The sequence below is a fragment of the Bufo gargarizans genome, chromosome 3, assembly GCF_014858855.1.
Source record: "Bufo gargarizans isolate SCDJY-AF-19 chromosome 3, ASM1485885v1, whole genome shotgun sequence".
In the NCBI taxonomy this organism is placed as follows: Eukaryota; Metazoa; Chordata; class Amphibia; order Anura; family Bufonidae; genus Bufo; species Bufo gargarizans.
In genome coordinates this window covers 391,322,135-391,339,078 of record NC_058082.1, presented here as the reverse complement: position 1 = coordinate 391,339,078, position 16,944 = coordinate 391,322,135, and the positions used below count along the sequence as shown (strand labels likewise).

The 16,944-nt window shown below is 43.6% G+C and overlaps 1 protein-coding gene across 4 annotated transcripts in view; it reads right to left on the bottom strand.

Moving 5' to 3' along the window:
* The window catches only part of DCAF6 (DDB1 and CUL4 associated factor 6), a 1,153,281-nt gene that overhangs the window by 122,311 nt on the left and 1,014,026 nt on the right, over positions 1–16,944 (bottom strand). For all 4 annotated transcript variants that reach the window (XM_044288252.1, XM_044288251.1, XM_044288253.1 and 1 more), the window contains one exon: positions 5,584–5,740. In XM_044288252.1, coding sequence (XP_044144187.1) covers positions 5,584–5,740 — 157 coding nt within the window. The remainder of the gene's footprint in view (positions 1–5,583; positions 5,741–16,944) is intronic.

The following is a 16,944-nucleotide window of genomic DNA, read 5'->3' as shown; positions in this document are numbered from 1 at the left end:
GATCCGCTATGCGACCAAGTGGATGGGGTGAGTAAAATTTGTTTATTATTTTTTACACCTCCATTCCTAATTTACTAAGCATTCTGTATTAAGAATGCTATTAATTTCCCTTATAACCATGTTATAAGGGAAAATAATAAAGATCGGGTCCCCACCCCGATCGTCTCCTTAGCAACCATGCGTGAAAATCGCACCGCATCCGCACTTGCTATTCACCTCTATGGGGCCTGCGTTACCTGAAAAACGCACAATTTAGAGCATGCTGCGATTTTCACGCAACGCACAAGTGATGCGTGAAAATGCACAGCCCCATAAAAAATGAATGGGTTCGGATTCAGTGCGGGTGCAATGCGTTCACCTCACGCATTGAACCCACGCGGAAAACTCGCCCGTGTGAAAGACGCCTAACAGTCAATAAAAAAAAAAAAATACTAGAAAAAAATGAAGTGTTCCTTATTGTAATGTTGCTTCCTTTAAAGTATAACCTTCGTTATTTTTTTTTTTTTGGAGTATTGGATTGTGGTGATTATTATCACCTTGGTGGCCCTATTCCAACTTTTCACTCTGTATTCAATTACCCATTAATTCCACAGTTTTGTTCCCTGTAATGCCTACTTTTACCTGTGCTTAAAATAGGGTTGCTAGTCATGTTGAAGGACGGAGTACGCAGAAGCACGCTGCGTGCAAGGTCAGATTACTGACAGCCAGGGACTGTAAGTAAATGATTAACCACTACCCCACCGCCTAACACAGGGATGCGTCCTGCGGGCGGTCGGGTTATTCCTCATGGACGCATCGGCGCGTCATCTCACGAGACGCGAGATGACGCACTAAGCCGGCCCGCACATGCGCAGTGCGGGCCGGGAATCGTCGCAGCAGAAGTTCGGCACCAGCCTGCCAGCCAATGATCGAATCACTGGCAGGCTGGTGACTTTAAAAAGATCGAATCACAAGCTATATAACACACTATATTTATAAATATAGTGTGTTAAATGGCTTCTGTGCTCTCTGCTGGTTCCTTTTTGTCGGTTGGTTCCAGCAGAGGAGCACAGATAACTGTAAGTGCACAAAACACAATACATTTAGCCCCAGATCACCCACCCATCACCCCAATTAACCCCTTGATCACCCCTGTCAATCACTAGTAAAAGGGAAAAAAGTGATCAGTGTAAACTGTCACTTTTTTTTTTCACCAGTATTGACGGTTAGGTTTTAGGTTAGTTTAGACCCCTTTGGTAGGTAGTTAGCATCGGTTATCGCCCAGCCCACCGCACCGCAGTCACTGATTCGCTGATTAGTGTATTGCTAATCAGCATTGGTACATTTATAGTATCTGTAAGTGATCAGAACTGATCACAGTCAGATCTATAAATAGTATTAGTGTGACCTTTGTTCACCCTCCACCCAAAACGCAGTGTTTGCCTGATCAGGCCTGATCGGTCGCCCACACGTGCGTTCACCCACGCCCGCCCCGCCGCAGGGACAATTATATTTTTTTTTTATCACTGCGCAATCACTACACAAGCGCTGCGGCGATAAAAAAAAATCTGTTTTGATATTTTTTATCAATCGCAGCGGCAACTTTTCTGGGCCTTCTCCTCAACATGGGCCGGACAAAAAAGCATGAATTGCGGTCATATTGGTCCACGAACCCAATTCATCACATGCCCATGTTCTCTGCTGCCATGTCCAGGACATGATTTGAGACTATCCTGCGTTTCTTGCACTTTAGTGACAACAGCACCTCTCGTCCCAGAGGCCACCCAGCTTTTGACCGACTCCACAAAATTCGGCCCCTCATAGATCCACTTTAACACCAAATTTGCAGATTTGTATACCCCTGAGCAAAACATCTGCATAGACGAGTCCCTGATACATTTTACCGGGCGCCTTGGCTTCAAACAATACATCCCAAGCAAGCGCGCCCGGTATGGGGTCAAATTGAATAAGTTCTGTGAAAGGGCCACAGGCTATACGCACAAATTTCGAGTCTATGAGGGTAAAGATCAGACCCTGGAGCTGGTCGGTTGCCCTGACTACCTGGGGAGCAGTGGGAAGACAGTCTGGGATTTGGTGTCACCATTATTTGGCAAGGGGTACCATCATTATGTGGACAATTTTTACACAAGTGTGCCCCTCTTCAGGCATTTGTTTCTAGAACAAATTGGCTGCTGTGGCACTGCGCGACCTAGTCGCCGGGGCTTCCCCCAACGGCTCATTACCACCCGTCTTGCAAGGGGGGAGAGGGCTGCCTTGTGTAATGAAGAACTGCTCGCGGTGAAATGGAGAGACAAGCGTGACGTTTACATGCTCTCCTCCATTCACGCAGACACGACAATACAAATTGAATGAGCAACCAGTGTCATTGAGAAGCCCCTCAGGTTCCATGGCCCCAACCACCAGTGTAGTGAGCCGTCTACACGAGCGACATTTCCCCAATGTCATTGCTGGTACCTCAACCCAAGCGTCACCCAGAAAAAGATGTCGTGTCTGTAGCAGGAGTGGAATAAGGCGTGACACCCGCTATTTCTGTCCTGACTGCCCTGACCACCCTGCCCTATGCTTAGGGGAGTGTTTCCAGAAGTACAACACACAGGTACACTTAGTATAGGGATTGCATTACACAGGACAGGCACACAGGGCTCTTAGGGCCCTTTCACACAGAGCTGCTGCAAACCTCTCCTTTCACCTGGGACAAAGTGTATAATGTACTTCGGCACATCTCTGGGCGATTTGCGCTTTGCACATTGTCTCATGGGGAAGGAGTGGTTTGTCCTATAAAGATAAAAATAAAATAAAAAATCACAGGTAAGCAAAAAAGTTAATGTTCCAAAAGTTCAATAAAGTTTATAAAAGTTAATGTTCTGTTTCAAATGTTATATAAAGTTAATGTTAATAAATTTATTGCATTGCGGCCTGTTTTATTTATTTTTTTTGTTTTGTTTTTTTACCTTCTAGGTGGACTAACCGATCGACCAGCTGCAGCACTGATGTGCATTCTGACAGAAGCATTGCGCTGCTGTCAGATTACACAAAAGTCGGTGTATGCGGCACTGCAAGACGAGATTTCTCCTTTGCAGTAAAAAAGATACGTTTGCCGAGGCTTACGAGCTGAAGGGCGGTGTTCATGTGCTTTGGCAAACACTTTGTATATAAAAAAAAATTAAAAAATTCCGGCAATGATTTATTCATCCACATCGATTGTTGTGAATGGAGAAATCGGGTTTGCCAGGGCATACGGGCTGAATGGGTTTGGATGTTGGGCGGAGCTCCTATGTCCTGGCAGACATATTATAGTTGTGGACACAGAGGGGCTTTTCAATGACACTGGTTGCTTGTTCAATTTGAATTGTCGTGTCTGCGTGAATGGAGGAGAACATGTAAACGTCACGCTTGTCTCTCCATTTCACCGCGAGCAGTTCTTCGTTACACAAGGCAACCCTCTCCCCCCTTGCAAGACGGGTGGTAACGAGACTAGGTCACGCGGTGCCACAGCAGCAAATCTGTTCTAGAAACAAATGCTTGAAGCGGGACACACTTGTGTAAAAATTGTCAACATAAAGATGGTACCCCTTGCCAAATAATGGTGAAACCAAGTCCCAGACTGTCTTCCCACAGCCCCCCAAGGTAGTCAGGGCAACCGACCAGCTCCAGGGTCTGATCTTTACCCACATAGAATTTGTGCGTATAGCTTGTGGCCCTTTCACAGAGCTTATACAATTTGACCCCATACTGGGCACGCTTGCTTGGGATGTATTGTTTGAAGCCAAGGCGCCCGGTAAAATGTATCAGGGACTCGTCTATGCAGATGTTATGCTCAAGGGTATACAAATCTGCAAATTTAGTGTTAAAGTGGTCTATGAGGGGCCGAATTTTGTGGAGCCATTCAAAAGCTGGATGGCCTCTGGGACTATAGGTGCTGTTGTCACTAAAGTGCAGGAAACGCAGGATGGTCTCAAATCGTGTCCTGGACATGGCAGCAGAGAACATGGGCATGTGATGAATTGGGTTCGTGGACCAATATGACCGCAATTCATGCTTTTGTGTCAGGCCCATGTTGAGGAGAAGGCCCAGAAAAGTTTTAAATTCGGAAACTTGGACGGGATTCCACCGGAAAGACTGGGCATAAAATCTTCCCGGGTTGGCGGCTATAAATTGCGTGGCACACCGGTTTGTTTCTGCCACGACTAGTCCAAGAGCTCCACAGTCAAGAACAGCTAAAAAAAAGAACTGTGCCGATCCGATCTGACCTATCTCAACCCGAACTCCAGACTGGGTGGTGAAAGAGGGAACTACTGGTGTGGCTGAAGTTGGGGGCTGCCAATCAGGGTTTGCCAGCACCTCAGGGACTCTAGGGGCTCAACAGGCCTGTCTGTGCGGTGGCTGCGACGGGGGAACTAATGCATATGCCACCGTACCCAGCTCGCCACTTCACCATGTTCTACGGCAGTGCTGGTACTAGGTCCAGGATGGGCTGCGCTGCTGGTGTATGCTTCACCACATAATCCGACAGCGCCAGCCCCACTCTGCTGCCCTTGAAGTGGATCCTGCGCAACCTGTGGTCTAGCGACACGGGGCCGGGTACGCCTGGTGGTATCAGGGACCTCAACCTCATCGTCCGAACTTTGGGTCAGACTGCCACTGCTTTCTACAGGTTTGTATTGTGACCTGCTGGATTCGTCAGATGAGGGTTCCCATTCCTCATCCGACTGGGTCAGAAGCCTGTGGGCCTCTTCAGAAGAATACCCCTTACTTGCCATTTGGTCATATTCCCTGAGACTACCCAAGAAAAAAAGCAAGCCTGTCTTACAAATGGGAGGCTAGCAAAGTACAAACACTGTGTTTTGGATGGAGGGCGAACTAAGGTGACACTAATACTATTTATAGATCTGACTGTGATCAGTTCTGATCACTTACAGAGACTATAAAAGTAAAAATGCTGATTAGTGATATGCTAATCAGCTAATCAGTGACTGCGGTGCGGTGGGCTGGGCGCTAACCGACGCTAACTACCTATCAAAGAGGCCTAAACTAACCTAAAATCTTACCGTCAATACTGGTGAAAAAAAATAAAGTGACAGTTTACACTGATCACTTTTTCCCCTTTCACTAGTGATTGACAGGGGTGATCAATGGGTTAATTGGGGTGATGGGGGTGATCTGGGGCTAAATGTGTTGTGTTTTGTGCACTTACAGTTATCTGTGCTCTCTGCTGGAACCACCCAACGAAAAGGAACCAGCAGAGAGCACAGAAGCCATTTAACACAGTATATTTATGACTATAGTGTGTTTTATGGCTTGTGATTCGATTATTTAAAAGTCACCAGCCTGCCAGCGATGATCATTGGCTGGCAGGCTGGTTACGAACTTCTGCTGCGACGATTCCCGGCCCGCACTGCGCATGTGCGGGCTGGCTTGGTGTGTCATCTCGAGTCTCGCGAGATGACACGCCGATGCGTCGAAAAGGAATAACCCGACCGCCCGCAGGACGCATCCCTGCGTTAGGCGGTCGGGTAGCGGTTAAATTACCAAACAGTGAAAAAAGTTTTTTTGGGTCATTATATTGGCGTTGGCGTCACTTACTTGGGTCATAGGGATGTGGTTGAAGACAGTTTACAACATGATTGTCTGCTTCTAAGAGCATTAAATGCTCAGTGGTGTGTCGATCCCAGATGAAGATGTGACCACAGTCAGAACCACTTATGACAAAGTTCTTACCCCAAAAACCAGCTTCTTTAATCTGTAATTAAAATAGAAATGACTGATTTTTGTCATTGTTTTTATGGAAGACAAGCAAAAGAAGGACTATGGCATAGGCCCAGGGGCGTAGCTATAGGGGGTGCAGAGGGAGCAGTCGCTACCGGGCCCAGGAGCCTGATGGGGCCCAAAGACCCTTGTGTTGCATAAGAAGACACACAAAGCACCGAGGGAAGGGGGGCCCAAGCCTAACTCTTGTACCAGGGCCCATGAGCCTTTAGCTACGCCCCTGCATAGGACATACAAACAATGGGCAGGAGCTGAGTCATTTACATCTGTGGTCGAGTTTTCTAGGCATGTTTTATGACCTGTGCAGAGATCATTGTACAAACCGGATTCCAAAAAAGTTGGGACACTAAACAAATTGTGAATAAAAACTGAATGCAATGATGTGGAGATGGCAAATGTCAATAGTTTATTTGTAATAGAATGTAGATGACAGATCAAACGTTTAATCCGAGTAAATGTATCATTTTAAAGGAAAAATACGTTGATTCAAATTTTCACGGTGTCAACAAATCACCAAAAAGTTGGGACAATTAGCAATAAGAGGCTGGAAAAAGTAAATTTGAGCATAACGAAGAGATGGAAGACCAATTAACACTAATTAGGTCAATTGGAAACATAATTGGGTATAAAAAGAGCTTCTCAGAGTGGCAGTGTCTCTCAGAAGCCAAGATGGGTAGAGGATCACCAATTCCCACAATGTTGCTCAGAAAGATAGTGGAGCAATATCAGAAAGGTGTTACCCAGCGAAAAATTGCAAAGACTTTGCATCTATCATCATCAACTGTGCATAACATCATCTGAAGATTCAGAGAATCTGGAACAATCTCTGTGCGTAAGGGTCAAGGCCGTAAAACCATACTGGATGCCCGTGATCTCCAGGCCCTTAAACAACACTGCACCACAAACAGGAATTCTACTGTACAGGAAATCACAGAATGGGCTCAGGAATACTTCCAGAAACCATTGTCAGTGAACACAATCCACTGTGCCATCCGCCGTTGCCAGCTGAAACTCTACAGTGCAAAGAAGAAGCCATTTCTAAGCAAGATCAGGCGTTTTCACTGGGCCAGGGATCATTTAAAATGGAGTGTGGCAAAATGGAAGACTGTTCTGTGGTCAGACGAGTCACGATTCAAAGTTCTTTTTGTAAATCTGGGACGCCATGTTATCCGGACCAAAGAGGACAAGGACAACCCAAGTTGTTATCAACGCTCAGTTTAGAAGCCTGCATCTCTGATGGTATGGGGTTGCATGAGTGCGTGTGGCATAGGCAGCTTCCATGTCTAGAAAGGCACCATCAATGCAGAAAAATATTAAGGTTCTAGAACAACATATGCTCCCATCCAGACGTCATCTCTTTCAGGGAAGACCCTGCATTTTTCAACAAGATAATGCCAGACCACATTCTACATCAATCACAACATCATGGCTGCGTAGGAGAAGGATCCGGGTACTGAAATGGCCAGTCTGCAGTCCAGATCTTTCACTTATAGAGAACATTTGGCGCATCATAAAGAGGAAGGTGCAAAAAAGAAGGCCCAAGACGATTGAACAGTTAGGGGCCTGTATTAGACAAGAATGGGAGAGCATTCCTATTTCTAAACTTGAGAAACTGGTCTCCTCGGTCCCCAGACGTCTGTTGAGTGTTGTAAGAAGGGGAGATGCCACACAGTGGTGAAAATGGCTTTATCCCAACTTTTTGGGGATTTGTTGACACCATATTTTTCCCTTAAAATGGTACATTTTCTCAGTTAAATCACGGAACAAAAGTTTAATGTTCTATTCTGAATAAAATATTAGAAGTTGGCACCTCCACATCATTGCATTCAGTTTTTATTCACGATTTGTATAGTGTCCCAACTTTTTGGGAATCCGGTTTGTACAAGCGAAGAATAGATAAGCTTTGATAATCACCTATTGTGAAATGTGGATCCTGTCTTAACTGTCATTTTAATCCTGTCTGTAATAATATCAAATAATATCACCTATGTGCAGGTAAGCAGGTAACTGCAGTCAAGTGAAAAACTCTTTAAAAATATGCTAAACATAAAAATGGGATTTAAACAATAGTTCATCTTCTGATGACACAGGTCATTTCCTATTGTCAACAATAGATGGTGGACTCGTTATCTGGTATGACAGTCTTTAATAATGCGAATAAAGATCGTATCAATCAGTGGATTGATACAATAAGAATGAGCATGAAGTGACATCTATGACACTCGTATTTTTAATTCACTTTTCAGTTTAGATATATTTTAAAAGAAATATGCAATAAAGGAATAATTTCAATTCACAGTACCCACTAATGGGGGCTGATTGCCAATGGGGGATTGTTTTTCTAAAAAGTCTACACACCCCTGTTAAAATGTCAGGTTTCTGTGATGTAAAAAAATTAGACAAAGATAAATCATTTCAGAACTTTTTCCACCTTTAATGTGACCTATAAACTGTACAACTCAATTGAAAAACAAACTGAAATCTTTTAGGTAGAGGTAAGAAAAAATATAAAAAATAAAATAATATGGTTGCATAAGTGTGCACACCCTTAAACTAATACTTTGCTGAAGCACCTTTTGATTTTATTACAGCACTCAGTCTTTTTGGGTATGAGTCTATCAAAATGGCACATTTTGACTTGGCAAGATTTGCCCAATCTTCTTTGCAAAAACACTCCAAATCTGTCAGATTGCAAGGCCATCTCCTGTGCACATATTCGTATGTGAGCAGAATTAGGTGGCACTGCTATCGCATCGAGTGCTATATCCAACAAGCCCTGAGAAAGATAGAAGCATCGAACAATCCCGTTTTGCCTTCGCATTTAAATATAGTCCCGCTGCTGATATTATCAAGCGGGTAATAAATGAAAATTGGGATCTGCTTAAGGGGGATCCTGCCTTGAAGACCCTCACTAGCCAGCGGCCATTGGTTACGTTTAGAAAGTGTTCAACCCTTAAAGATAAATTGGTCAGTAGTGGGTTGTATAAACTGACGGCTGAGACATGGCTCACAGGTAAAAAATCAAGAGGAAACTATAAGTGCGGACACTGCTCTTTTTGCGCATTGAATGTGTGTAGCAAATGGCTACAAATAGGAGGAGTCAAACACGTAGTTAGGGATTTCATAACTTGTTGGACACCCTATGTCGTCTATGTCATTTTTTGTCAGTGTAAGAGGTTCTATATTGGCAAAACAATCCGGCCACTTTTTAAGAGAATACGGGAACACGTCAATTCCATTCGATCAGGCAAGGGATGCCCCCGCTTGATTGAACATATAAGAGCCGCGCATGGCGGCCATCCGCGTTGCCTTTCCTTTGCAGGAGTGGAACAGGTTAGACCCATCCCTAGGGGAGGGGATTGACACCGGGTGCTCCTGCAGAGGGAGGCAAGGTGGATCATACGTGCCGGAGCCACCGGAGCAGCGGGGTTGAACAATAGGAATGACATGTCCGTGCTCTTCTAAGATGTGAATTATGAAATGATGAAACCTATTTGCGTCGAGTTCTGTTATGGTGAGATAGTGGACTCTTTATGAGGAAGATTCCCTCCTGGATGACTATGTCCATCTGTGCTGTGTATCTGGCATTAAGTAACCAGTGGAGTTTGCAAATTAGTATTATTACCGCATAGTTAATTGCATGATATGAACATGTCAGTATAATCATTATTGCACAATTAAGTATATGGTACTAATTTGTATGTAACAATCTTTTTCATGTACAGTATGTTGATTTTTAACGTCACTAATTTATGCGCTCAGCTGTTACTCACAGTCACAGCTACGGCTCGTTGTCTTTATAAAGCGCAAGTTTGCGCGATGACGTTTGAGCGGCCAGAAGAAGCGCGATATTGCGTGTGAAACGGCCGTAGCCGCCGATCATCTGAAATCAGCTGTCCGCCCCTGCACCCCGCTTACAAATATCCTGAAAAGAGGAAGAATAAAGCTTTTTACAGTTTCAACTTCGGTGTGTGCCGCAAGATACTTTGTTTATTCTCGTATTGCATTGGATTTTGCTCTCACACTGTTACTGCTTGCCGAGCAGCACATACGAAGATTCACCACTGTGTTGTCCTCATTGGTCTGAGGGGATTGTCGGGTATAGCACTCGATGCGATAGCAGTGCCACCTAATTCTGCTCTCATACGAATATTTGCTACATGACTTTAACAATGGTTGAGCACGCTGAGGATCCTTGAGTCCCGACACCCATGGCCACACATGAAGCGACATCCAGCTTAACGCAGGGGAGAGAAGGGGCGGACACCTTTTTTGCAGTTTGTGATGAAAAAGATTACATACATGCTATTCGTACCAAAGACCTGGAAAATCTAAAATCTTCCAGTTGGCGGATAAAGAAGTAAGACTTTTCTGGACGATTAAATCTCTTAAATCCTACAAGGATTGCGGACAGGTCCCGAGGGGCCTACGCTTGTTTAAAGAGATAATGAAATATGATGATGAACCTATGTTTGTTGAAGCATGGAAAGATGCGCATCAACAATTTTCAATGCAAATTATGGACCTTGTGTTGGTATGAGATGAAAAGGAGTATGCAGTCATAACTGATTAATTAAGGGAGGAGTTGCAAAAAAGATTAATGGAGTCCCAATTCAACAACTTTAAAAAGAGACTTAACAACAAAACTTTTAGCCACCCAAATGGAGATCAAGGAGAGAAAGAGGGGTAAGTTTATAAGGGACAAAAATGATTATGAACACGACCGAGTGTTCGATTGGGGCAAAAAGAAAATGTGCCCTAAACTTATACCACAACGAGGACGTAATGACTTTTGGACAACAGACTCTGACTCGAGCTTATCAGAGGGAAATGGAGCAAATCTGGTGAATAACCCCATCCCTTTAGAAAAAGAACGAGAAGGGGGCGTGGTAGATGTGCAAGAAAAGTCCAAAGAAATTCGCAAGTCGAGACGGAGACGACAGGTCTCTTGGCGACAATAGAAACAGAGGGTGAAGCGTCCAACACCAATGCTATGGACATAGTGGTGAATCTCACGGGGTTAGGACTGCCCCTGGGCTGTGTCCCTCTCCTTAATCGAGGGTTGGGATTCAGCCTAGCAGAGCAGTTCTGCCCTGTTGATTTTGAAATTGATTCCTGTTCCTGTCCGTCCGTAAATTATTTCTCAAAAAAATGTTAGTGGAATCTCCATCTAGTGAGAAACCTCCATTGCTTGGGGAAATCCCAGCGACAATATTGGAGACTGATTTTCATTTGAAGGGTCGCTTTGATGAGAAGGAGATAGAATGTATTCAGCTGTTGGCCAATATGGAGGCAGAGGAGACAGTCAGCAGTGGTAGCCAGGTGGAGAAACATGTAGGTGGCATCAGGTCCTTCCTCCCATGCCGGCCGGCTCAGTGATAGACCTGTTCCATAAACGAGTATTGAGGGAGATACGTGTGCTGATGTATCCAGCAGCACCCCCTAATATTACTGGGGAAGAGTATCAGGCCCTTTTGTGGTTAAAACAACAGGAAAATATCGTTATAAAGCTGGCCGACAAGGGAGGGAATGTGGTCCTGATGACCAGGGAGTATTATTTGGAGGACGGAAGGTAGACAATTGGGGGACAGCACAGTGTATCAGAAGTTGAGGGGGGACCCCATTCAGGGGTTAACCTCGATACTCTGTGCACTAATAGAGAAATACATAGTGGCTGGGTTCCTACCCAGAGGCATGGCTAGAGGTATGGTACTTCGTACAGAAAATTCATAAGTCACTGACCCGAACCCCAGGCCGCCCTATAGTGGCCGGGATCAGGTCAGTGACAGAGCCACTTTCTGGCTATGTGGACTAGCTCCTCAGGCCGCTCCTCTCCAGTACTCCGACATTCCTTAAGGACACAGGCGACTTCCCCCGTTCACTCCAGCTTTTTGAGTGGCAGAGGGAGTTTAGCCTGGTGTCCTTGGATGTTGAGAGTCTGTATACGAGGATTCCCCATGATTTATGGCTCCGGGCCATTAATCTCGTACTAAGTAGGAGCGACAAGGGAATTATGTTCAATAGCTTCATCCATGAGGCACTTGATTTAGTTCTCACCAGCAATGTGTTCCAGTTCGACGGCCAGTGGTACCGCCAGGTACTATGTACTGCAATGGGCACGCCTGTGTCTTGCACCTTTGCGAACCTGTACATGGCGGTATTTGAAGAGACATGTATATTCTCGGTGGGTTACCCCTTCCTGCGGTTTATACATTTATTTTTACGTTATGTCGACAATGTTTTCTTGGTTTGGTCGGGAGGCGAGGAGTCGTGTCGCAAATTCGTGGACTACCTCAATGAGCACAACCTGATGAACATGCGATTCACTCTCAATTTTGGGGGTGGATCGTTGGACTTCCTAGATTTGCACGTTACAGTAGAGGACGGTGTATTACACACCACGGGCTTTCGCAAGCCCACGGCGACTAACTCGCTGCTCCACCAGACCAGTTTTCATCCGCCATCGGTGAAGGGAGCCATCTCATATGGACAGTTCGTCCGTTTGTGGAGGATTAACGACACTGATGGCGGATTTTATCGGCAGGCAAATGAGCTCAGGAACCGATTGTTGGACCAGGGTTACCCACCGAGAATAGTCTTGACAGCATTGCGGAGGGCAGCAGCACTCGATCGAGACTCATTGCTGGTTGAGAAAGATAGAAGCATCGAACAATCCCGTTTTGCCTTCACATTTAAATATAGTCCTGCTGCTGATATTATCAAGCGGGTAATAAATGAAAATTGGGATCTGCTTAACAGACCTGGCTCATTTTCACCTTAAGGACCAGGCAATTTTTTGCAAATCTGAGCAGTGTCACTTTATGTGGTGATAACTTTAAAACGCTTTAACTTATCCAGGCCATTCCGAGATTGTTTTTTCAGCACATATTGTACTTCATGACACTGGTAAAATGAAGTAAAAAAATAAATTATTTATAAAAAATACCAAATTTACCAAAAAATTTAAAAAAATAGCAAATTTCCAAGTTTCAATTTCTCTACTTCTATAATACATAGTAATACTTCCAAACATATTTATTACTTTACATTCCCCAAATGTTTACTTCATGTTTGCATCATTTTGGGAATGATATTTTATATTTTGGGGATGTTACAAGTCTTAGAAGTTTGGAAGCAAATCTTGAAATTGTTCTGAACTTTTCAAAAACCCAATTTTTAGGGACCAGTTCAGGTCTGAAGTCACTTTGTGAGGCTTATATAATAGAAACCACCCAAAAATGACACCATTCTAGAAACTACACCACTCAAGGTATTCAAAACTGATTTTACAAACTTTGTTAACCCTTTAGGTGTTCCACAAGAATTAATGGAAAATACAGATACAATTTCAAAATTTCACTTTTTTGGCATATTTTCCATTTTAATAATTTTTTTCCAGTTACAAAGCAAGGGTTAACAGCCAACAAGACTCAATATTTATGGCTCTGATTCTGTAGTTTACAGAAACACCCCATATGTGGTCATAAACCACTGTACGGGCACACGGCAGGGCGCAGAAGGAAAGGAATACCATACGTTTTTGAAAGGCAGATTTTGCTAGACAGTTTTTTTTTTACATCATGTCCCATTTGAAGCCCCCCTGATGCACCCATAGAGTAGAAACTCCATAAAAGTGACTCCATCTAAGAAACTACACCCCTCAAGGTATTCAGAGCTGATTTTACAAACGTCGTTAACCCTTTAGGTGTTCCACAAGAGTTATTGGCAAATAGAGATGACATTTCAGAATTAAAATTTTTGGGCAAATTTTCCATTTTACAATTATTTTTCCAGTTACAAAGCAAGGGTTAACAGCCCAAAAAAAACCTCATTATTTATGGCCCTGAATCTTCATTTTAGAAACAAAAAAAATGTTTTAGTGTCTCCATAGTCTGAGAGCCATAGTTTTTTTAGTTTTTGGGCGATTATCTAAAGTAGGGTCTAATTTTTTGTGGGTTTTATTGGCACTATTTTGGGGTGCATATGACTTTTTGATCGCTTGCTATTACACTTTTTGTGACATAAGATGACAAAAAATGGCATTTTTTTACACCGTTTTTATTTTTTTACGGTGTTCACCTGAGGGGTTACGTCATGTGATATTTTTATCGAGCCGGTCGATACGGACGCAGCGATACCTAATATGTATACTTTTTTTTATTTATGTAAGTTTTACACAATGATTTCATTTTTGAAACAAAGAAAATCATGAGCCATAGTTTTTTAAGTTTTTGGGCGATTATCTTGGGTGGGGTATGATTTTTGAGGGATGAGATGATGGTTTGATTGGCGCTATTTTGGGGTGCATATGACTTTTTGATCGCTTGCTATTACACTTTTTGTGATGAAAGGTGACAAAAAATTGTTTATTTAGCACAGTTTTTATTTTTAATTTTTTACGGTGTTCATCTGAGGGGTTAGCTCATGTGATATTATTATAGAGCTGGTCAATACGGACATGGCGATACCTAATATGTATACTTTTTTTATTTATGTAAGTTTTACACAATAATATCATTTTTGAAACAAAAAAATAATAATGTTATAGTGTCCCCATAGTTTTTTTTATTTTTTGGGCCTTTGTCTCATGTAGGGGCTCACTTTTTTGCGGGATGAGGTGACGGTTTGATTGGTACTATTTCGGCATACATGCGACTCTTTTGATCACTTTTATTTTGGGAAGTAAGGTGGGCAAAATTTCAATTTCCTGATAGTTTTTATTTTTTATTTTTATAGCGTTCTCCGTGCGGTGAAAGTAACATGACGACACTGCGATACCTAATATGTGCAGTGTATTTTATTTTTTAAATTTTTAAACAGTGACAAATGTGTTTTTATTATCTTTATCTTTTTTTCACTTTTTAAAAAAAAAATTGGGACCCAGACCCACTTGGTTCTTGAAGATCCAGTGGGTCTGATGTCTGTATAATACAGTACAGTACAATATATATTGTACTGTACTGTATTTTACTTACACTGAACAGATCTATGCTTTTAGCATAGATCTGTTCAGCACCATGGACAGCAGGACGCCTGAGAAGGTGTCCTGTTGCCATGGGAACCTTTCCCGTCTGCCACAACTGAGCAGATGGGGAAGGGGAAGGAGGGGAGCTCCCTCCCTCTGTTCCCGTGGTATGGAAAGCCGTTTATACCAGAGTGTCAGCAATGTGTTGACACTCTGGTATACCACTGACCACCAATGTAAACTCAGCGGGAGGCGGACGGGGGATCGCGATCCCGCAACTGCGGCACCGCCCGCATCCCGCAACTGTGGCACCGCCCTAAAACGCCCACAAACTGCCCCCCTGCACCCCGCCGACATAAATGTATTCAGGGGTGCAGGGGGGGGGGTTAAATTTTTTTAACTTTGGCCATTTTTAAGTTTCTGATCGCAGGGATCAGAAACTACATAAAGCGCTGCAAACCGCAGGTCTGAATTGACTTGTGGTTTGCAGCGATCGCTGATATGGGGGGGGTCACAGGACCCCCCTCGGCATTGACCCTGGGTGCCTGGCTGTGTGTAACAGCCGGCACTCAGCGCTGTCACCATGTCTGCAGACATGGTGACAGTTTAATGCCAGGACGAGTATACTCGTCCTGGTGCGCTAAGTACCCTTGCTCCAGGACGAGTATACTCGTCCAAGGTCCTGAAGGTGTTAAAGGGGATCCTGCCTTGAAGAAGCTCACTAGCCAGCGGCCATTGGTTACATTTAGAAAGTGTTCAACCCTTAAAGATAAATTGGTCAGTAGTGTGTTGTATAAACCGACGGCTGAGACATGGCTCACAAGTAAAAAATCAAGAGGAAACTATAAGTGCGGACACTGCTCCTTTTGCGCTTTGAATGTGTGTAGCAAATGGCTACAAATAGGAGGAGTCAAGCACGTAGTTAGGGATTTCATAACTTGTTGGACACCCTATGTCGTCTATGTAATTTTTTGTCCGTGTAAGAGGTTCTATATTGGCAAAACAATCCGCCCACTTTTTGAGAGAATACGGGAACACGTCAATTCCATTCGATCGGGCAAGGGATGCCCGTGCATGATTGAACATATCAGAGCCGCGCATGGCGGCCATCTGCGTTGCCTTTCCTTTCCTCCTAACACCACTCGCCATCCATACATATGCCCCCAATACCTGTTATTACCTTTTAACAATGAGATCCCTCTGATGCTTTGGAAGCTCTCTGTGGACCATGGCTTTTGCTGTGGGATGCTGAAGAGAAATGTGACTCCATTTTGCCTGTTCTAACAAAATGTATTGCGATAGCATCTTGTTCATGCACTGTTTCAAGTTCCCCCACTGGAATTCAGGTTTCTTTCCCTGTCCTTGGACAGTTTCTAGAAATTCCTAAATTTCAGTGAAGACAGTCACACTTTACAAGGTAATTCCGGCTTAATGTTTGCCGGCCTATATGTGCCTACATATGATTGGTTAATGCTGTTACTATGTAAATTATACTCTCTGCCTAATAAAAGGCTGAACTGTAAGACAATAAAATTTGAATGTTTCTCAGTGATACCCATGTGCGTGTCAGTCCTTTGCTGCTGAGGAATACTCTCCTGCCGTCAGTAGGGTCAAATCAAGGTAGTCCTAGAGGTCCAGAAAGAAACAAATCCTTTCAATTTGGGGGATCTCGTCCGGGATCGAGAAGGTCATCCTCGCATCCTGTTAAGAAAGACATCCACCTGTCCGGTCCGAGGGCACTGGCCACGTCTCGATCCGTAGGTTTTACATTTGTATTCGGGATACATAGTTGAAGCCTTAATATAGACTCAGGGGGTTTATAGTCAGTACTTGGAGTACTGTGTATTGCTGTAAAAAAGGCATAAGTGTCAGTGAGACTAACGTGAATAAGGCATAAGTCTCAGGGAGACTAACGTGAGTAAGGCATAAGTCTCAGGGAGATTAATCTAGCTTGGTTTGACCCATATAGATAACTTTGTAAAGTGATAAGATTATTATAGAGTGATAAGATTATTTGTTATATTGTGTGGAGATTCTGTCTGGGTGGTAAGTGTACAGACATACTCCACTGTCATTATATTGTGTCCTGTTATGGGTGGACAAGTTTCAAAACTAGATTTCCCTCACCCTAATGTAGGAGAAACATGTAAAGGATATGTTGCTAGGGTTAGCCCCACAAATTACTATCTCATAAATCCATGGATAGATAATTT